Raw genomic sequence first — 23,362 nt, 5'->3', positions numbered from 1 at the left:
AGTCTAGATGCCAATGCTGCGTGTCCATAGGGTTACTCACATGACCGATTACCTGAGAACATGCGTATAGGCTGGGAATGTGTAGGCATTTGCGCTGCTGTTTGCGATGGCTCCGATGGGAGTCTCCATGGGGGAGGGTGCTATCCTACACACAATTGCTCCTCAGCAGCATATGAAATTGCAGCTACGATTGCAACACTCTACATCTCTGAATTAGGCCCATTGTCAGGACAGCAGACATTTTATCTGACATTCTGTAACCCATCCGATATCTTGGACATACACTGTGAAGTATTTCATAGTGACTGTATGACCATAATATCTGGTTTTCTCCCCTGTTGGTCGCTTGGCCTGGGGCAGCATACACTGCCCGATGTGGCCGATTAGCAGCTCGCAAATAATCGGATCTTTCGGACTTGCCGGACGATTTGGTATGTCCGACAGACCGAAAATTTGTGGTTGCTTACACAAATACACTGGCGGATCGGCTAGATAATTGTATTATGTTTGCATAATTAGTGATATCACTTGGGAAAATCACGATTTTAGACAGCTATAATTTTTCATCAGAATATAAGTATTGTAAAATGCTTAATCAAAATATTATTGGGAGTCTCTGATGTGAGAGGTTTGATGCACAATTTGTTAAGTAGTTAAGTGCTCCCAGCGGATGAGCAAGTGTAGTCTTCAGTAATATTATAATATAGACATTTGGAGGATGCACATAATAGCCACATTAACATGATAAAAGTTTGTATTGACACTTTGATTATGGGTTACTTAGTCTACATACGGCATATGGAAGAAATATAATAATAATAAATAATAATAATAATAATGTTAAAAATAAATACAAATAAATAAATAAAAATGAACAAAATAAATGACAAAAAGACAATGGAACCAAAAACTTGGGACAAAAAGCGAAAAAGCATATACTGTAGGTTTATAGCTCTTTTCAGAAAATGTCTGTTTTGGTCCTGTATGTGAAAGGACCGCGGGATAGGTCAGCAGCGTAGGTGACCTGACCATCTGTGACACCAGAAGGGAAGCGGATATCGACCAAGGCGGTAGGGTAAGATAGGGTTAGTTTCTATCCTGCGGTCCTTTCATATAAAGAACCAAAACAGACATTTTCTGAATAGAGCTATAAAGCTACAGTATATGCTTTTTCGCTTTTTGTCCCATGTAATTGGTTCCATCTGTCTTTTTGCATGCAGGGCTGACAGAGGATGTTGCTGACGACATGCGGGAGCGTGCATCGTCAGCGACATGTCGGGTACACATGAGACGATCTGCCTGATATGTCGCTCCGATCTGCCGGATCGGACGACATATCGTCTAGTGTGTACCCGGCTTTACTGATTTGCTGATGCACTAATTATTTAAGTGTTTACATACTATTTCCTTGTCCTGCATTGTTTTGTACTGTTAATAACTGTTTTTCTTTTGTGTTCATTTGTTTATGTACTTTGTAAGGCGCTGCGGAACCATTATAACACGCCATATATAAAGGATAATAATAATAATATATTCTTAGCAACATAGAAAGTCAGGGACAGATCCCGCTGGAGGGCAGGGTGCTTTCTGTCCTTTAGAAATAGGGCAGGGTGCGGTGCCCCGCTGAAACAGCCTAGTGGGAACGCTACTCCAGGCCTCCACATAAATATACTATAGACCCATCATCATTACAGCATGTTGATCATACTTGCCTACCTCCCGGAACCTGCCCATTTCCTAGTGACGTGGGGAGAATAGGGATAATCTTACCGCAAATCCGCAGTCTGGCGGGAGTGGACGGGGCTTAATGATGCGTTTATATGAGAATCAAGTCATTTGGCTCCGTCCCTATTTAAATGGCTGTGATTCACTGCATTTCGTTGCGAGCGGCGGGGCCAAATGATGCAATTGTCTGCCCCTACCCCCATCACTGCCCGCCTGCATCTAAAGAAGGAGCCTTCTTCCTGGAAGCTCCATTTAAATGTATGTAAGTGTGATGTTGATGACTGGTCATCAGCTGGCCATAAACCTTAAGTATTCAAATTGTATTGCTATTTGCCTCACAAAGTTATGCAATTTTTAAAACTTTTTACATATGTAGTGGTCCTATATATCAAATAATATTTGCAGGATATTTCCCGAAAACACTAGATTTCAGGGGGATAGTCCTAATATTAAGTATCCCCTGAATGTACCACAGTCCCTCCATTTCTGACAGCAGCTGCAGCCCCCATAGGTCTCTATTGGGGCTGCTGTGCTGCCGAATTTACCAATACAGAATACAAAGTAATCTCCATATGGCGTCACCCTATGGTAGCCTAAGGCAGATTTTGCCAGAAATGGAGCCGGAGGCCTTATCACAATAGGCCCATGAACATTTTCAGCCCCAGGCCCTTAATTTGGCCCTGTAGAAAGTACAAGGTTACTGTATTTAAAGCTGCATTGCCATGTGCTGGGAACATTTTACTCTCTACCCTAGCCAAAACCCCTGGGCTGCACTTGTTCTTCTTACAGCCCCTACTGCAAATCACCAGTGATTGGTCCTCTCACTCATGCATATATATATATATATGCCACTATAACTGCCACTTTAAATTGCTGCTTCTGCTTCTGGATTGAGGAACCGAAGGACCCTTGGGGAAATTGGCTTCATGGAGAAGTCCCTGTTCTGACTATCATGTGGAGAAGGCATAATCAAATTGATAGTGTTGTTGGTAGGGCAGTATGAGGTCAGGAAGACACAAATCTCAAGATAGTTATCAACCTATACTATGTGACCTATTGTTATAGTTTTTTACAACATTGGAAACTTTAAATATACACAAATCAAAGTGTCCAACATCCTATAATCTATATAGTATTAAACAGAAAGGAAGCTCCTCAAAGAAAACATTTCTCATCCCTAACATTTTAGTTTACAATTCAGTTTCCAATTTCCATAGCTCACCTGTCTTCTGTAGTCTGAAGTGGTGCTGTAGCAAAGTATATACTCTGCAGAACTCCACTGATTGAGCACTGCAGTGATATAAAAGCCATGTGCTTTACTTAATGAATTAATATCCATTCCAACTCAGCTCTGATGTGACTACTAATCTGTCAATGAGTTTTGAGATCCGGGTATCTTCAGCCTTCTCAATCAGCAGTTACACAAATTTTGAAAGACAGATTAATTGATATTGTCAAAATTGATCCAAAAAGTACATTTATGTACTGTACATACTGTATAATCATCACATTCCAATCAGATTTGGTCATTTAGGATGGCAAATACTGTCTGCCAGTAGTCACATTGGCCTGTATGTCCTGTTATAAGGCGAAGCACTACTGAATAAAGGGCTCGATTCGCACGTACCCAGCGTCTGCAAATCCGGCCAACCCACAGCAAGGCAGGCGATCACGCAGCAAGGCAATATCATGCCCACTATGTCTTGGCGTGCGAGCGCTTTGTGTATGCAGACACCCACCAGCCTGTCTTAAGACGCCCACTGGTGCACGTCATCTCCAGGAAGTGTATGCAACCATCGGTACATCGGTTACCATCGGATGCAATCGCAACGCTTGAGGAAGACCATTCCCTACCGCAAGCACTGCGAGCACTTCAGTGTAAAATCCAGCCAGATGACGTGTACAATGACGCTGTCTCTTAATTATGTAGGCCTTTGAAACAGCGTTGAGACGCTCAGGCACGCCTGCGTTCACACCTCCACTCCCCCGCTTTTTAATAGCCATCCCCTGTTACCACCCACAAATAGCTTCTCCTGTCACTCACTCTGCTGGGCAGTCTATGCGCAGCGAGCAAACACTTCCCAATCTCTCACACTAGTTCGTGCACTTCGATGCGTACGAATGCGCAGAATATGAAAATCTGCCAGCTGCGAGCGAACGCATCCTAGTGAGCGGGTCTGAATCAGGTCCACAGAGCCCAGTACATCAGGCGAACGTTTTCCTGGTGACCGCCACTCTGTTGTGGAATCAGTGAAATTCTTCATGTTAAAAATCCCTTATTTGCTGATCTCGATCATATGTTAGTGAAATCCAACATATTGTATTTCACCAGTGCCCCGAGTCCTTTTTGCTGACTTTTTAACTACCTCTATTACATTTGATTTATATATTTTATGTGTGTAGTGTTGTGTTATGTAATCAATCTATTTTTTATATGCCTGTTTGTTCCACAGCAGCTGTATAAAGACAGAGGTCAACTGCTGTTGTACCCTATTTAAGTCACTGCTGCTTAGTCATGGCTTGTAAGCAACATTTTGTTTCTCATGAATATAAACTGTATACTACAAGTATTACGAACACATGCTTATATTTTACATTGGCAGAATTCCAACCTGGTCCCGTAGTGAGTGCTTTTTTCATTTATGAGTTTGTAACAGAGTCACAGGCTATCGCCATGTCTCCGCCATCTGACAGAGGCAAGGCAGACTCTACCACTAATAACCCGTGACTAATCAATTAGTTTAGGCTTCATGGCTTTATGTGTCTTGGATCTTTCTGTGCAGTAGACTTGTTGTAGAATTGGTTTATTCCCCAGTGCTTATTTAGAAGAAGGCTGATGGTCAGGTCTGGCTTTATTTCTACATTAAGAAACACTACATATTTACAACAAAAATACTGAATGGTTTTTTTTTTTAAACATGATATCTATTTTATGTAATGACATTTTATTATTAGCTGTTTTACAGTACAGTACCTTTATGTTTTCCTACAGAACGTGCCCTAGAATAGGCTTACAGAAAGCATACCTAAAAGCTGATGTTTGGTTACTGTAGTTCAGTACAAAGTTACACCTGCATCACACTTACCCACTTTTGGATGGGTTCATCATCCTATGAGATTCTGAAGGGGAAGTCCAAGAGGTAAGTTTAGGGGGTGATGACATGATTTGCTTCATCATGGCCCCACGCACCACTGCACAAAGCCGCGATTTGTGGCAAGAGGCAATGGGGAGCAGGACTTTATTGACTGGATTTGCCATGAATCACATCATCACGCCCCGCCCACTTCAATAGAGAAGTGACAGCCTGAGCGCATTGCATTCGCAAGCAGGTCGATGGTGGGATGATCGTGAAAAGTCGCAATCGGCAATACTTTTTAGCGGATCTCGACTTTCGCATCTAATTTAATACGGGCCTTAGTCTGAAACCTCTTTTGTAATTTTAATTTGAACATCCTTCTCCCCCTCTCTAATGCTCTAGGATTGGTTGTAGGGTGCCACCACGCCCCCTCCTCCTCCACGATCTCCAGCGACTGTTTTTCAAGCCAGCCATCTATTACCCCTGCAGGTGCCGCCCCGGTGACAGGATTTAGGTTGCTGCAAACAATTCCCCAGGATTTAGGTTGAAACATAAAAACCTTTTTAAAGTGGCGCTGAATCAATATTGCCCTGCAGCTGTGAAGGGGGATGTGTAAAGCCCCTAAAATGTGGTTTCGTAGTAATCCGCTAGACAAACAATATATAAGGACACAGGACCCGGATGCTAAGCCGTGATCGCTTGCTATGGGCGATTGTCGCCCGTCTGCGCATGCGTATGCATCGCAGTGCAAATGCATGGACTAGTCACCGCAAACGGGAATCGTGCGCTCATAGCACAAACACTGAGCGCTACTTTGAGTGACAGATAGTGTTGTTTGTGGGTGGTAACAGGGGAAGGTGCTTGTGAACGGGAGAGTGGTGCTGAGAACGCAGGCGTGTCTGGGCGTCAAAACTGAGTTTTATGGGTGTGCATAATTAGCAAAGATGCGTCATTGTACACGTCACTTGGTTGTATTTCAGCCTGCAGTGAACGCAGTGCTTGCGGTGGGGTAGGGTCTACCTCAAGCGTTGCGTGCAGCTCCGATGGTTCTCTATGGTTCTGATTAATCACACACTTCCTGGAGATGACGTGCTAAGAGAGAAAAGTGGGCGTCTTTATACCGGCGTGCGTTCACTCTGCCGTCGCTCTCTAAGACAGAGGGCATCCTTACACCAAGCAGTGCAATTGCGGAATTTGTATACCCGGCCTCTTTTGGATGGGAGCGATCGCGGCTTAGTGTCTGGGTCTGAATCGCCCCCAGAGCGCTGAAAGCAGTAATTAATGAATTGTAAAAATTATGCAAGAGACCTGCAAGCAATAAATTGATACAATTTATTATAAAAATGTATTAAAATGTTGTAAAAGTATCCACTGTAGCGTGTCTATATATTAAAAGCAATCATACTACATATCCAGATAATATAGATATCGACAAGCACTATTCTATAATATCTGAATATGTAGTGTGATTGTTTTTAACATATTGACACAGTACAGTGGATACTTTTACAACATTTTAATGTTACATTTTTCTAATAAATTGTATCAATATATTGCTTGCAGGTCTGCCACAAACACTTCAGAGGAAGAACCCATTGTTTCAACATGTGCTAAGTGTTACTGTTTGGACATCTGTGAGTGGAATTTCTATCCACTATCACTACCAGTAATAAGCTCAGTTTCTGGGACTTTGCTGGCTGTTTTTTTACTGCCGCCACTCTGGCATCTGGTAGGCAGACTTTTACCATAGGGAAGCAAGCGGGTGAATCTTAAAATGTCATAAAAGTTTTGTACCGTTGCTTTGTTTTTATGTTTTCCAATCCCACTGCGAATGAATGAGGGAGACACGTCCATATACTATTTTAAGGAGCGAAAATAAAAGAGGGAAGAACCATTGAAGTATACTGTGTCGTGCCAGGATGTAGGCCGCTGGTCACAATCCCGACAACGGAACGCCAGCTAGGGAGTTATGATAGGCATCAAAATACCGTCGCCTATCAAATACCGTCGCTGGAACGCAGAGGACGACATCCCGACCGAAGGGAAGTCCGGGGTGCGCTTAGCGTTAGCCACGGGGGGTGAGGGTTAGGTTTTGGGAGTCTAGCGGAGTTAGGTTTGGGGGGCGAAGATTAGGGGTAGGCACTCCTAGGGGGGAAGTTTGGGCATCCCCAGGGAGAGGTTAGGGTTGGACACTCCTCCGGGAGGGTTAGGTTTAGGGAGCGGTAAGGGGGGGTTAGGGTTAGGCACCCCCGTGGGTAGGCTAGGGTTAGGCACTAGGGGAGAGGTTAGGGTTAGGCACCACTAAGGGAGGGTTAGGGGAGGTTAGGGTACTTACCTGCCTCTATCGGGATCTTGATTTTGTCGGGCAGACGCTGTCGGCATTTGATCCGGCGGCATTTTAATCCCATTCCGTTGTGCCATCTAGCAAGTTGTATTCTAGTAAGGAGACATGCATTAGAGGTAGATTTTATTTGGAATGGAAGGGATTACCATCATTTCAGTGTGTTCACCTCAGTGTCTAGCATATGCTATTTATAACAACTATGCCAACTACAGATGTGAATATACATACATCTTACCTCTGTGCGCTACAAGTTGTGTTAAACATAACGTGAGCGCTGTGTGACTCGGTAGCGCCAAGTGTCTTTTCGTTTGACTTCTTACCTTGGAATGCGTCTTAGTTGCACAGCAATGTGAATAGGACGCACAAGCAGCTTCTGCTGATTAAAATTATATTCGGCATTTGAAGGAAAAAAGTCACACGAAAAGACGCTTGGCGCTACCAAGTCACGCCACTGTAGTCACATGTAATGTTTAGCACGACTTGTAATGCACGGAGGTACTAGAAGGGCTGTTTAACGCGCATGGAAGTAAAATGTATGTGGACTAGTATGAAATACTGTATGTGAGTGCATTCTTATTCTACCACCCTTTTTGAATGTCATAAGGTGTTGCACTATTTTTTCTTGTGTCCCTGATCCTTCTGTGAGCGAGGGAGTTACGTGGCTGATTAAGAGTTGTACTCAAACCCGATCTGCGAACGCTCATGATCTGTACTGCTCATGTGCAGATCTCCTTCTGCGAGCTCACTCGCAGTGCCCAGACACTGCAGCCTGATAGACAGGCTGCAGGCTTTTGGGGGCGGCATAAGGCAGCGTCCCAGAAACGGCAGCTTGTTGGCCCCGTTTTCTGGGCGTGCTGAAGGCAGGATGTGTCCTTGTATGCAGCTTCTCTGACGTCAGCTGTGTGACAACACCGGCCATCCTGAGTAACCTGAAGGTGCTGCGTCTTCGGACACAGAAGCTGGCAGGAAGTGTCTATTTACACAAGATGTATCCTGCGGCATTAGCATATTTTAGCTTTGCTGCATCCAAAGACGCAGCAAGGATGCTAATAGCGAACAACTATGAATAAAGCCCTATATTTGGATATCCACATTGAAGAGAATTATTAAGATTATTATTAACAGTTACTTATATAGTGCAGCAGATTCTGTTGTGCTTTACAATTGGGAACAAAAAGTAATAAAACAAGACTGGGTAATAACAGACTGATATAGAGGTAATAGGGCCCTGCACGCAAGCCTGCAATCTATAGAGAATGATTAAAGGAATGAAGAACCTCTGAAGACACTGAGCCCTGTAACTAGTTAAGATCCAATAAGGAGACACACCTTTGGGGCAATATCACCGTATTTATTGGACCACAAGGGATCACTATTTTTTCAGTGTGTTCACCTGTGTGTAATCTCTTTATCATTAGAACTTGTATTTGTTTCTGCCGGCAGGACTAATATCCATTTTTTGGTATCAGCTGTATGTGTTTCTCACAATTATAGGTTTGCAGGCTGTATCACATAGGTGTGACGTTCAGTCACTATAAACTTCTAGTTCCTTTTTCATTTTGCCATTCTGTACTATTATTTCTAATTCACTTTTCACTGAATTTAAGGTATTTGAATTGAGCAGGGTCAATTCACTTTGCTGTGTGTTGGGGGCAGTACCCGTTTCACACTGCCATCAAGTAACCCGGGTTATTGTACATGAACGCGCAGCAACCCGGGTTACTGCACGGTGTGAAAGGGCCAGGTTGAAATATCCCAGGCTGGGACCCGGCATTTCAACCCGGCTTGTGGTGTGGTGTGGACGGGTAACCCGGGTCGTGGCAACTCGGGTCCAGTTCACTGCATAGGGAGAGCCGGCACTTGGAGATGATCTCATCTCCAAGCTCCGGCTCATCACGTGACGCCGATGGCGTCATCGACCCATCATTATTGTCACTCATTCTAGTGAGGCGTCTGTGCACAAGGGGCGATCGCTTCGCCCAGTGACTGGTTCGCGCACGCGCACTGCGTCTTACTGTATATGCATGCACAGATTGCAAATATCGGCAGGCTACGTGCTAACGCATCCTAGCGAGCGGGACTGAATTGGGCCCTTAGTGTGCAGACTCAGTGCGGGCCCTCTCCTCTCTCGGGCAGTTCTGTGGTGCAGTAGATTCTGGCTTAGTGCCAGAATCTAATGCGCATGTGCGGGTCTCCAGGAAAGTGGCATCCACGCTGTTTTCCCGGGGGCAGCAGTACTAGTATGTGCAAGTCACCGGGAAAATGGCCGCCACCATTTTCCCAGTGATTTTTTCTGCTCTGCAACGCTGGCTCGACTCTGCAGTGCAGCAATATGGACAGGTAAGTATAAGACTATATAGGTGCAGGGTGTGCAGTGTGGGCCCCCCTAGACCCAAGGGCCTATGTGCACCGCATACCCTGCACCCATTATACATATGCCCCTGCTTGTTTGCAGTGTATTAGAAGCTTATACAATCCATAATTCACCATTAAACGTAATAGACATTTGTAATAATAACATGCATGTATTGATTGCAAAGTAACTTACAGTTAGATATTATTATTAGTTACATCCATGATCTTGGCAAAATAATAAACCTACGAACTGTCCCTTTTCAGGGTCCCGTTGCGAGTGACAGACACCCACGCTCTCATCCAATCAATGTTTCCCCATCAATTTCAATGTAGTGTTCGCGGGAATAACCTGTCACTAGCGACAGGACCCTGCAAAGGGAAAGTTCGTCGGTTTATTTTGTCAAGTTCATGGATGCTACTTGGAATGAAGAGGACCTGATTCCTGGATTTTATGCATATTAAATTGGAGAATGAGTTGGAGTGTTTTTTTTTTATAAAGGTATACCACATTCGGTGTGTGTCGACTTTATTTTACTGTTTCGCTAGCAGATTCTTAATGTCTGGGTATGGCACTCTACAAATACCATCATGCCAGGGCAGGCTTGCTGGGACTTGTGGGCCGCCTGTAAAGAACAATATTATTGACTATTTAATTACCATTAGCCCTGCACTCACTGCTGTCAGGAGTGCAGAGAATAGCGCTTGGCTTTCAGCCCATCGCAGGTTGTCCATCAGGCAATCTGGTATGCTTTGATATACTATCCGTATTTTATGACTTATTTTAAATATATGTTTTATGTTTGTATTGTGCAGTTTGTCTGTAGATGTTATATTGTGGTACTGTATAGAATGGTATGGTTGGATGCTAACACCAGACATCTGGCCACCTCTCCTATATATGGCACTATATGCTTAAATCGCGATGATTTGGGGGTGTGGATCACCTTCAGGTGCTGCGTTCTCATGATTTAGGGTGTTAATATTGTGATCCACAGTTTGGTGGATTATAACATCAGGTGTGTAACATACAGCTGGATATGTGATCTGTGAAGATGTGTTAATCAATTTCCGAGTTAGTTGGAACGCAAGCTCACTATGTGTAGTTATTACTTGCATTCCACTGGTACTTTACTACTGAAGGTGCACGTGGTGTGGCACTTCTGTTTTGCTAACTATGTTCGCATGTGACGTGGTGACTAATTTCCGGGCTCTGTGAACGCAAGCCTGCCATGTGTTGACATGGCGTGCGTTTCAGTAATATCCATATCAGCGGATGCTGTACGCGGCGCGGTACTTCCGGTGGGTTGGAGTGAAGCCGCCTATGCGATAGATGGGTTTCTGTGATGGTCCTTCAGTGATGATTTGAGGTAATGAGCCTCAATACATTGAATGTTAAGTGGGTTATTGGTTAATGCTAGTGATAATTAGTTAATGTGATTTCCGGCCATTTCCTGGTTGTGTGCTATATAGAGGTGTACTGGTGCCTGGTGTTGGTTATGTTCACATGGTGCTGACTTTATGTTGAAGTGGTGGTCTTGAGAAAGGTCCTTGCAGGGACCGAAACGTCGACCTATGGCTATTTTGGGTGTTCCTATGAAGAAATAAAGTGTTGGAATTTTTTCTACAATTTCTAAACTAGTCTGGTGAGTGCGCTTCTTTAAATCTAACTATATATATACATATATATATGTTATATTTATATATATATATATATATATATATATACTGTACAACTGTGTCATTTAATAATATTCTGTGGAAAATAAACTTTGATAGTTAATATGCAAACTATGCAAAATAAAAGTACTTGCTCTTTGTTACAGTATCCTACTTTTATTTACACACACACACTAGTTATCATGCCCAACATTCTGTCGTCTCTGCTCTCCCTTTACCCTCTCTCCTACCTCTGTCCCCCCTTCCATCTCTGCCCCCCCTTTACTCTCTCTCCTACCTCTGTCCCCCTTCCATCTCTGCCCCCCTTTACTCTCTCTCCTACCTCTATCCCCCTTCCATCTCTGCCCCCCCATTTACTCTCTCTCCTACCTCTATCCCCCTTCCATCTCTGCCCCCCCATTTACTCTCTCTCCTACCTCTGTCCCCCTTCCATCTCTGCCCCCCCATTTACTCTCTCTCCTACCTCTATCCCCCTTCCATCTCTGCCCCCCCCCTTTACTCTCTTTCCTATATCTGTCCCCCTTCCATCTCTGCCCCCCCCTTTACTCTCTCTCCTACCTCTATCCCCCTTCCATCTCTGCCCCCCCTTTACTCTCTCTCATACCTCTATCCCCCTTCCATCTCTGCCCCCCCTTTACTCTCTCTCATACCTCTGTCCCTCTTCCATCTTTAACACCCCCTCCCCCAGAGTGTTGGGAGAGGTGTGCATTCCCGCTCTGTCCCCTCATAGCTAACGATCCATTGCCAAGGTGACGTCACCATATTTTTATGAGCAGGTCCGTTCGCATCGCTGTGATGGAGTGTCATAGATCTCATTAGCGACTTGTTATTACTGCCTACCGCTATCACAGCATTAACTCTGCGTTTACCACTGTTACGTCTGTGTGGACTAACATCCATTTCACATTCCACTGACACCTATAGCAAACATATAGAGCACTGAAAGCCAAATGGAGGTCTGTACCCATTTGGCTTTCAGTTCAGTTCTCTGTATTTTATGTACATCTTTATTTATGTATCTCTTTTCATAAGGTACTATTTATATAATTTACCCATAATAAACACATACATAATTATGTCTTCTGTTTTCATCTCTTCTAGACCCAGCCTCTTTTTTGGTGTACAGTCCTGACATTGAAGGATGCTTGGAGTCACAGGATTCTTTGGTTCGCTTAAACCATCAATGTAACACCAGCTCACCGGCACAGCAATGGCTTTGGGTCTCCCGTCGGCGGCTCTTCAACCTGGGTACTCTCCGCTGCCTGTTGGTCCCATCTGTGACCAACGGCACATCCACTGCTATCTCCACCTACCAATGTGATGAAAACTTTTACTTTATCCGTCGATGTGAAACCTTGCTGGAGCAGCTCACAGCTTCACTGCTACCACGGACCTCCAATGCCTCTGACTTACAGCAGCCGCCAGCAAAAACAGCTAGCCAGTGGTTGATATTTGGAACTAACCAAAGCATCTGTTCTGCTGTATTTCAAGGTAGGACCATACAGTGAGAGTAATGGTGTACCTCTATGACTCATGTGATCCCATTCTCAATGATGTGTGTGATGTCAGTGCCTGTTACCCTTGTGTCTACCTCTTTCTCTTAGTTCCTCCAGCTAGCTTATTCTCTCCTTGGGCTCTGGGCCTGATTCAGAGCCGCTCGTAAGCGACCGCTCGTTCGCTGTGAGCGATGTTCGCACAACTGCGCATGCGTATGGGTTGTAATGTACATGCGCAAACCAGTCATTGCGGTCGGAAATCATGCGCTCGTAAAACAGCGAGGGGCTGCTAATTTGATTGACAGAATGTACCGTTTGTGGGAGGTAACAGGGGAAGGTGCTTGAAAACGGGGGAGTGGAGATCCGAACGCAGGCGTGCCTAACGGTCAAAAGGGCGTTTAATGGGAGTGCATAATTAGTAAAGGAGCATCATCGACCATATCACTTGTTGTCTTTTAGCCTGAACTGCTCGCAGTGATAGTGGGCAAGAAAATCCTACCACAAGCACTGCGAGCAGTTCATATGCCTTTCGATGTTCCCGATTAATCTAATAAATACCGGAGATGACGTGTGATGCGAACGGCAAAGGGGCGTCTTTACAAAATAGCGAGCGCATTTTTCGGACGCTCGCTCACACATAGAGGCGTCAACACACTGCAAAGAGCGAGCGTCCAATTTAAATATCCGGCCCCTTTTTTAGAACGACCGTCCGCAAATAGCGTCCGGCTCTGAATCAGGCTCTCTGTAAGTGGTAAGGAACAAAAGAGACCCTTGCAGATACTTTGAAAGTAAGTCTGTTATGCTGATGACACAGACATAAAGAACAGTTCACATCACAGTTGATAAATAATGGTCAACAGACCATCTCTCTATAAAGTCTACATCTTCTTATTGAACAGCACTTACTTAGTAATTGCAGATAAACAAATGATAATGGACCTCAGATATTGTGCAAGACAGGACAATCCACATCTAATGGAGCGTACACACGGTCAGATTTGTCAGACTTGTCAGATTTGTCAGATGAACGATTGAACGATTAAACGATTTGAACGATTTGAACGATTTTACCAAAGTTTTGAACGATTTGAACGATTTGAACGATTGAACGATTTTTGACTGCATTAAAATGAATGGAATCGTCCAAGTCTGACTGCAAACACATCAGATATCAGAAATCGTTATCTGACCATCGGGAACGCGCATCGTTGGTCGTCCATCGTTCAGGCATGTCAGATATGAACGATTTTCCTTCAGATATGAACGACTGAACGATTTTTAAATCGTTATCGTTCATATCTGAAGGAAAAATCTGATCGTGTGTATGCACCATATGAGATAGTCAATCTTAGGGGTCGATTTAATGAGCTAGGAGGCGGCTTGCCCCACGAGTAAGTGTGGCTATATGCCACACTTTATGGTAGCTCCGAACTTGCGGCCTGTTGTTCAGTCCCTTAGGTTGAGCCGTGAGGGGGGAGAGTTCAACTGCTGCTTCTGGCTAATCTATGCCATTGTAATGCCAGCTCTGCCTCCCTCAGGGCTAATTAAATTGACTCCTGTCTCGCAATCTCTACACTGTTCTTATTAGCAGCTCTCTGGGTGCGGGATGCACTAACGTTAGAAATGCGGACAAACCCCCGAAAATGCAGTTTTTGGGGGTCTGACCGCATTTCTCATATGCATCAAGACCCAGAATGCGATACATTCCAGGGCTTTGATGCGGTGGGCAAAGTCATCTTCAGATGGCATTGGCCAATAGAAGCCTATGGGCTCCTATTCACAATGCCCCCCTCCTAGAGATCCAATCGAATCCCTCCCAGCACCACCCATGGCTCACATACGAGGGACTTCTGGGTCATAAACCCGGAAGTCCTTCATTCGCAAAGGACACGCCTTACCGAGAGAGTTGTCCTTTGTGATATTCTTTCTGTATACCATTGTAAATAACGCCGCCATGCATGCGAATGGTGGCAGGATGCTTTGCATCCCGAATGCAATGTGTCATGCATTCCGCCCCTGATCTTCCAGCATCAGGTCAGTCTTTACACTGTATTTAGGTGTCTCTATCTCTCTACATGCCCTCTGACATAAGCATTTCACATGCTAGAGGTATCCCAACTCTATTGTTATACTCAGACCCCGCTAGTTTCACAGTGTTAGACACTGAAAGGTTGTTCTATATAAAAGGTTTGGAAGTGTACTCTTAGTTCTATTTGTTTGGTCAAATATAGTGAATATATAGGGTGGGATACATTTTGCATTATTGCATTTTGCCAATGATCTAATGCATACCGGCGTTTAGTAATGCCCTATGCATGATGATTTAAGGAAAGAACAGCTATCCTGATAAGAGCTGCCCTTTGCGGTGTGGGGACTTCTGGATTTATGACCTGGGAGTATCTCTGCGCATGCACGAGCCGCGGGGGTCCCTGGGAGGGATCCCATAGGCAAATGCAGGGGGGGTTTCCAGATAAAAAAGGCCGGATAGGAAATATTCATATTATGTGCTTTGGTTGGCCAGCAATATTAAGTATATATTTAACCAGACAAAAGAGCGCTTGACATAAAAAATATTAACAATTTGTTGTATTATTATAACAAGAGGAAAGGCAGTAGAAATAAAATGACTAGATATAAAATAACACACATACACATACATAAAATACAAGCTGGTGCTGGGTATTAATGATATCTCATATCTGTACATAGGAGATCAACCTTTGCAGAAGGTTTCTCCTGTATCGATATGTAATATGTAACCATTAGTTACTTGGGTTCCATAAAAATAGTCTCTGTCCTCCGGGTAAGAAATGAGGGTATCGCCGATATTGACCCGGCTTATAATATACACACCTCAAGATGTTTCTTGTATGGTATTTGTTACTAAGTGTCCACACATCAGATTCCCGTCAATCAAATTGTAGCAGGTAATCAATTAGCCTGTTTGAAATGTTCCGTGACACTGGTTCAGTGATAAACACTTTCACCCCGATGGTTAGTTACACCATCCAGGCACATGAGTTTGAGACTGGCTCTCATATGATAGTCAATAATAGTGGCTGCTTACCACCGGCCGGCTGTTAAGGAGAGTGTCACAGCCCATCGTCACTCACGGAGCTGATCTCTCTTTGCAGTTGTACTCCCATGTGTGGCTCCCCGGTATCTGACAGGAACGCTATGTAGAGACCAGCTTGTAGCATGTAAGGGAGATCCTTACGCGTTTCTCCGCTGCAGGTAATGGCGGTTTCGTCAAAGGGTGAATCTCCTATTGATCCTGTGGGTACTTTTAAACTTGGATCCTCCAATCATCATCAGATGATAATCAAATCACATCAGGATCATCTGTGTGAATGTGTGTCTATACTGAAATATTATACATATCTGGATTTAGAAATCAACATAATAATTCAGAAATAGACACACATTCACACAGATGATCCTGATGTGATTTGATTATCACTTTCAATGACCCTCCCTGCTATATTATCTCTTTCCAGCTGACTGTTGGCTGCTGCTGTACCTGGCTGTGAAGCTGTTGGGGATGGGTACTAAAAGTCGATGAATGATGCGGGTGATGGCGGCAGCTTGGGTACTTCAGGAGTGCCAAGAGGGGGGGGAGCGGTACATGGGCCCGGGCTTGTTGAGGGGGCCCAGCGGAGACCCTGGTCTGCCACAGTTCCCCTCCCTCTTTCCACCAGCAGCCTCTTTCCTCAGTCCAGCACACACTGCTGTGTGCTGGGGTACAGTGGGGTTAGGGGGGCTGCTGCCGCTGAGCACTAGTGTTCCCTTGTTCAGCACACAGAGCCGCAAATATTTTTCCTGGCTGGGATACAGTAGCAGTGTGCAGATAATGGCGGAAATACGTGTGTGTGCCATGTATGTATTATGTGGTCAGGTCTAACTGAATGGCTCTATTATACTTTAAATATCATGGATGTTGTACATAAACCTGTAATACCACATATATAGTGTCTGAGCAGCGGGCATCTCTGTTAGATAATGTTAGCAAACATATATATGTGTGATGGTTCATTCTTGCTACCTACCTCTCGTGAAGGGATACTTAAATGGTTGTGATTTACTATGTCCCTGTTTATTTAATGGCACCAATATAGTTTCTTGCTGTGCATTTATATTTTGGGTTATATGTTAATTTTTATTGAATTGGAAAATTTCAAATGTATTTACTATATTATAGTCCTTTAGTGATGAGGTGCCACATACAGCCCATATGTTGTGTAAATGCTGCTGCACAACAAGGATGTCCCAGGCATTTGTTATTACATGTTGGCTAGTATGTATCTACACCACACAGCTATATCATATCTCCCAAGTCCTGCTTTTCGAGGACTATCCAATCCGAGGGCAGTGTCCCACGAGGCTCTGACCAGACTTTATGTTAACCATCATGTCCTCATTAATGTGATAACATTCATTTGTCATTGGTAATTACCACTGTATCTCATATTTTATCTGTGGGCCTGATTCAGAGGTGGACAGAGTTGCAGTTGCGCTAGTGCAAATTTATGCTAATGCTGCAGCCGATGGACTTCCTTCTGAGACATCTACCTGCTGCAGTTCTAATCTGCCACTGTGTGCAAGTAGTCCCACCATCAATCGGACATCGGCCGCAACATGGGACATTAGAGCAATCCTATGGTTTCTCAGAATGTTCTATAGTACATGGCTGCTGGTACCAGAGGAACTGTGTTTTTCATCGCAGTCCCTGACACCGACACGCCCACAGCCAAAAACCATCCTCCAGTCACCACCCAGGAGCACCCATCAGAATTTCATGGATATCCATGCAATTCCGATCTGTGTCCCCCAGCGGAAACCATCAGGACGCAAGCACAGTTCATCTCAGATGCCTGTGCCGCCACCTCTACATCAGGCCCTGTATGTCTATGAATTCATCATTTTATATCTTTAACTTGCTTTATCTCTTCAGATATTTACACTATTCAAGGAAATTCTAATGGACAGCCCTGTGCCATCCCTTTTAAGTATGACAACCAATGGTTCTACAGCTGTACCAGCACAGGTCGAGAGGACGGCCATCTTTGGTGTGCAACTACTGTTGATTATGGCAAAGATGAAAAGTGGGGTTTCTGCCCAGTAAAAAGTAAGCATCCATAGTGTATTATTGTTTCATCTATTTGTCAAAATGAAACAATGGGGAGAGTGGGAGTTGGTTATTTTATGTATCATCACCTCCCAGCAAGCATCATGGAGAAGATGTGCAAACAAGCCAACAGTATCTAATAAATGTACTTCTCCTTTTTGGACCTTAACATAGTGGGGGCCAGTAAAATATTGGTATTGCACATTTTGGTGGCCTAAATAAATCTGCAAAACACGAGCTAGCTTGCATCATTATATTAGCTCTGGGTATTCGTACCTTTCATTTTTTAGTTCATGTGGCACTTTTATACATTTTACCATTTACCCAAAGTATAATATTTTCCTCTGAAACATATTCTGATATTATCTTCTATATCAGTGTTTGTTCAGATGTTTATTGTGAGCCAAAATGTACATTCTCATAAGTCAATATAGCATTCAGCAGTAGTTTCTTGGACTGACAGAGAGTATGATTCTTATTTTGTTATGCTGTGTTTCAGGTGCTGATTGTGAGGCATTTTGGGACAAGGATCCACTAACCCACAGCTGCTACCAGTTTAATTTCCAGTCAGCACTTTCATGGGGAGAGTCTTGGACCAGTTGTTTGCAGCAGGACGCCAATCTCCTCAGCATCAATGAGATACATGAACAGACATATATTAATGGTGAATAGACGGGCCTCGGCTGGGGAGAAGCATGTCATTCAGTAAAATCAAATATACAGAGTTTATATTTGCAGTATACTGCATTCAGTTAACAGAACACAAGCCTTTTAAATTATATAGCAGAAACATCTACTACAAGTGTAAAAGAGATATCTGATTATGCATAATATGTAGCTCGGGTAATATAAAACTTTGCCCAACTCCGGGTCTTATACAGAAAAACAGAAAGTGACCTGAGAAATGTTATAACATATGGGTGATCAGATGAACTTTCCTCTTTACCAGATGTAGATCAAATGCAGCTCTGGGGAAAGGAATCAGTTGCAGAGTGAAAGTTGTTGAGTAGATACTTGGGAATGTTTGTATGATCTCCAGGAAGCGCAATCTAACTATACAGGACAGTAGGCTTACTTATTCACAGGGGGTAGTATAAAAAGGTTGGCAATGTAAAGCAGTCTGTGCACAGGGCACACAGTGACATTGGTGTGAGTAGTGGGTGAAGGCGCTGCTGGTCACATGGGCCTCTCCCGCAACAGGGTCCCTATGCAAAGCAATACAACTAGAACACCTCAAATAAAAAAATTTGTCTGGTCAGACGAGAAATGTATATACTATGTTACATAAAGAACTTCCAGGGTACTGTAGTTATATGGAATGTCAGTTATACTGAATGACAGACTAACCATGAAACCCAAAAGATACTTGCAGGCTGGGGAATAGTGACAGACAGTCCATCTAGAGCTGCCAATCAGTATAATATTTATCTCGTAAGCTCTTATTATGTTAAGTTCAATATTTATTATGATATTAGGAATTATCTGGAGTTGGACATTCATTAAATGATGAGACCCCCAAATATGTTTTGAATAAAGCCATAGACTCCTCCCTGCACACACTATGGATGTAGATTGCATGGTAGACACATGACCTGGTTGTATCATGTATGATGTGTATTATTTTTCTGTACCTTCTGTTGTAGGGCTGCTGACTGGTTACAGTTCCACTTTATGGATAGGACTGAATGACCTTAATGTTAATGGAGGCTGGCAGTGGTCGGATGGAGCACCATTGAAATACTTGAACTGGGAGAATGGTAGGTAAAAGAATGTATAAGATGTTTATTTTCCTTTGTACATTTTCACAGTCTTTGTGCTGTCGTGTAATTTATATTAATTATTACTGTTATTATTATTTACTGTGCTTCTGATATTTTGATGAGTGCCAACATACAAATTAGCCTTGGGTTATGTTGTGCAATCTCTTCTCCTGGGTAACACTGCTGGAGCGATTCAACCCACAAAGTAGAAATAAGCATTAACTGCTGCTTCGGGGCAGCTTGTGGGTTGAGCTTTCTAATTGAATAGCTCCAATCACTTTATCTGGGAGAAGAGACCGCACAACACAACCCACAACTAATTGAATCTTCCCCAAAGGTTGAAGATTATACACCCCAGGGATAGCTGCTTCGAACTATAGAACAAAACAGCTGTGGCAATATTGCATATTTGTATATTAAGCCGAAATATCCCATATTTTTATCAGGATTGAAACACTGGTAATTGTGCTGTAAACCTGTATATAATGGATTTGTAGTTCCATTTGTTATATATCCTGTACAGAACACTTCCGTGTTTTAGTAAAAGTCATAATATTTCCATTGGTCATACTAGTTCTGCAAACGTTATCTTTGTTATAGCAGATTCTGGGAATATGTACAGATACATAGAAGTGTATTTTTAGGAATGGAATTTATTTATTCATTTTATTATGAGTGCTTCGCCTCCATTTGGGCACGTCTGTTGTAAAGTTTTGTATTGTTTTAATATACAGTGTAATGTAACTAATAAAGTCAAGCGTACCTTGGTAACTGCATCACCTGCTATATAGACGTACAAGCTAGCAACCTGTTGTACTGTGAATGTATGCCATTTGCCTCTTACTAATCACTACAGGCAATTAGATTTTGTTTAGACCTGTCATCTGACCTCCTTTGTTCTTTACCTCTGCTGCATTTTAGATCAGCCAAGCAATTCAGAAGAAGACAACTGTGCCGTAATTCGCACGGAGTCCTCTGGTGCCTGGCAGAACCGGAACTGCTATAATGCACTTCCCTACGTGTGTAAGAAAAGCTCCAAGAGGAGTCTTCCGCCTGTGGGTGAGTGGGAAGCACAATAGCAAATGGATATATACCTTTGCAGCCACCGCAACCAGTACTGGCTTTACTTAACCATGGGTAGTAATGCTTGGGTGTGGTTAGGGCTAAACAGTGGCGAATTATAGGGGCACAGAGCAGTAGAGGGCCCATAGCTTTGACCCTATCTGCCCTAAAGTACCAACAAGGGTACAGTAGATCTATTGCTGGTGCAAGGGGGCCTATGGACACTTTTTTGATGTGTGTGCTCTGAAATCTATAAAGTTAAAATACAGGGTGTATGAGATTAGAAAGTTTGTGATTAAAAATTATAATTCATTCAAATTTGTTTGTGTAATCCGTCTCTATTCCATTATCCATTTGTTTCATCCTAAACAACCAAAGATACGAAAGATAAAAATATTCTATAGCAATTTTCTCATCTGTATGCAATTTATTATAGACCTTCATGTTTACACAGCATGTAAGCCTGTGATTGTTTTACTATTCTAAGGAGACAGGCACATGTTGGGAATATAAGTAAACTCTATTTTGTGCACTGCTTAGATAAGCATACAGTGAGTACACATTCGGCTAAGGCACAGGTTCTCAAACTCGGTCCTCAGGACCCCAAACAGTGCATGTTTTCCAGGTCTCCTCAAATAATCAAAAGTGAAATAATTAGCTCCACCTGAGGATCTTTTAAAATGTGTCAGTGAGTAATGAATACACCTGTGCACCTGCTTGGTGACATGGAAAACGTGACCTGTGTGGGGTCCTGAGGACTGAGTTTGAGAACCACTGGGCTAAGGCTAATAGGACACCAACCAGTTCTTCTATTTTCTTTCTTTTTTGCGCTGTATTTTTACGTCATCATTTTTTTAGAGAATGGTTTTAATAAATAATGTTATATTTTATATAAACATAGTTGTGCAGAGCACTGATAATGGACCTTCCTTTTTTCTGTGTTTTCATTCTGTTGAGTCTGCAGTGGCACCCCAAAATGCAAATTGTGAAGAAAAAAGTGAATTGAAAGGGGTATACAACTTTAGAATATATATAAGTGATAACATACACTTTCTGGTGCAGTTATTTTTTATTTTTATTTTGTATATTGTTTTTCTTGTTCCAACCGACCAAAGATTCTATGACGGCATGCATTAGGTAGGGTTAGTGTCCAAGTGCAGGTCCGTTCTTCTTCACCGCACTCTTCAGCAGCTCTTAGTTTGCTGCAGTGTTCTGTAGTGTAGGATTCAGAGAACTACATTGCACTGCGCAACACAAGCTCACTCTGCTGGTTCTCATTGGCAGTCGGTGTAGAGTGCCCATGATGTAATCAGTGGGAGTCACCGGCACCAGCTTTGCCAGCTGATATGAGATATGTTACAGACCTCCTCTACTTTAACCAGAAGAGGTGGGGAAAATTGGATTTTAGTGGTGGAAGAGGTGGAGGAAGAAAGGTTTGTGTTCATAAGTGACTGTAGGAAAATAGTTGGGGAGCACATGAGACATGGGGAAAGCGGAGAAAGCATGTAACAACAGGGGGGAGACTTGCCTCATAAGACAAGGGTAAAGTCTTGGGTTTATATGTGATATGGGAAGCTTGGGGGGGGGGCATAAGTGAGAAGGTGACTAGCAAGATATGCGTGGCAAATGGGGAGGATGATTATAAATGACATTAGGAAAAGCGGGCGGCATCTGTGATTGAGATGTATGAAATCTTGTAGAGTGATAAAGGGAAGATGTATCAAACCTTGGAGAGAGATAAAGTGGAGAGAGATAAAGTACCAACCAATCCGCTTCTAACTGTCATTTTACAGGCTTTGAGCCGTATTCAATTTGAGCGGACCCACCATACTTTTCCGCCTCCCGGACTTTTCGCCTACTTCGCCTGTTTTGCAGGCAGAAAAGTATTGTGCGCGTGCCCGCGTATCCCCGTATTCAGTTTGAAAGTACGTGAAAACGGGACCCGGCGAAACTTAAACAAGTGGAAAGTCCTGTCAAATTTGGGGAAATCAGCCTGACACCACCCAAAAGATGCTCTGACATGGGGGTTAGCTTTGGTACCCCCCGATTTGGCTTGCTGAAGGTATTTGGTGTTTTTAAACGGGCTCAATAGCTGCTAAATAGCGTTTTTGGATACGTGGTGAAGAATAGGAGTTTTTTTTGTGAAAATAACTTATCCCAGCAAATTTGGGGTACGTGAAAATGGGGGTCAGCATATTTAAAAGATGCTAAAGTAAAGTTCAAAAAAGTGTTTTTTAAAAAATTTTTGACGCAGTTTACCTTTGGGGGACTGTCTCAAGGCTGTTCCCACAACGTTACACCCCAAAACCACAATTCTTCACTTTTTTCTGCCTGCCATTCATAGGCGAAACTTTTTTGCCTATTACATTGCATTAACTTTCCGCCTAGGCGAAAAGTCTTCCAAATTGAATACGGAGATACTTTTCCGCCTGGTGAAATGACTTCATTGGCGAAACTTTTTCGCCGATATCGGCTTTTCGCTCCAAGTTGAATACAGGCCTTTATTTGAAAAATTACAGCTGATTGGTTGGTACTTTTATCTCTCTCCAAAGGTTTGATACATCTCCCCCAAGGAGAAAGATCATGATGTTCATAGGAGTCAATGCGTGACACTGTCGAGATCATATGTGACAAGGTATGGTGGAGGGCCTAATCTGTGGTAAGGGGACATTGGTATGTGCAGCAAATTTCATTAGGGTGTGTACCCAGGGAAATATAGAGTGGTATACTCTGCTCCCAGG

General features: G+C 43.2%; 1 protein-coding gene across 1 annotated transcript in view; it reads left to right on the top strand.

The window, feature by feature from the left end:
* MRC2 (mannose receptor C-type 2) overlaps positions 1-23,362 on the top strand; it is an 84,508-nt gene that overhangs the window by 20,820 nt on the left and 40,326 nt on the right. Inside the window, exons 2-6 of the mRNA XM_088470707.1 lie at positions 12,280-12,669; positions 17,626-17,799; positions 18,299-18,463; positions 19,443-19,556; positions 20,481-20,618. Of these exons, the coding sequence (XP_088326833.1) occupies positions 12,280-12,669; positions 17,626-17,799; positions 18,299-18,463; positions 19,443-19,556; positions 20,481-20,618 (981 nt within the window). The remainder of the gene's footprint in view (positions 1-12,279; positions 12,670-17,625; positions 17,800-18,298; positions 18,464-19,442; positions 19,557-20,480; positions 20,619-23,362) is intronic.

This window comes from Taudactylus pleione, unplaced genomic scaffold (genome assembly GCF_031769625.1).
Source record: "Taudactylus pleione unplaced genomic scaffold, aTauple2 ptg000102l, whole genome shotgun sequence".
NCBI lineage: Eukaryota > Metazoa > Chordata > Amphibia > Anura > Myobatrachidae > Taudactylus > Taudactylus pleione.
Note: the sequence above shows the minus strand (reverse complement) of the source record. Positions and strands in the feature narration are given on the sequence as shown.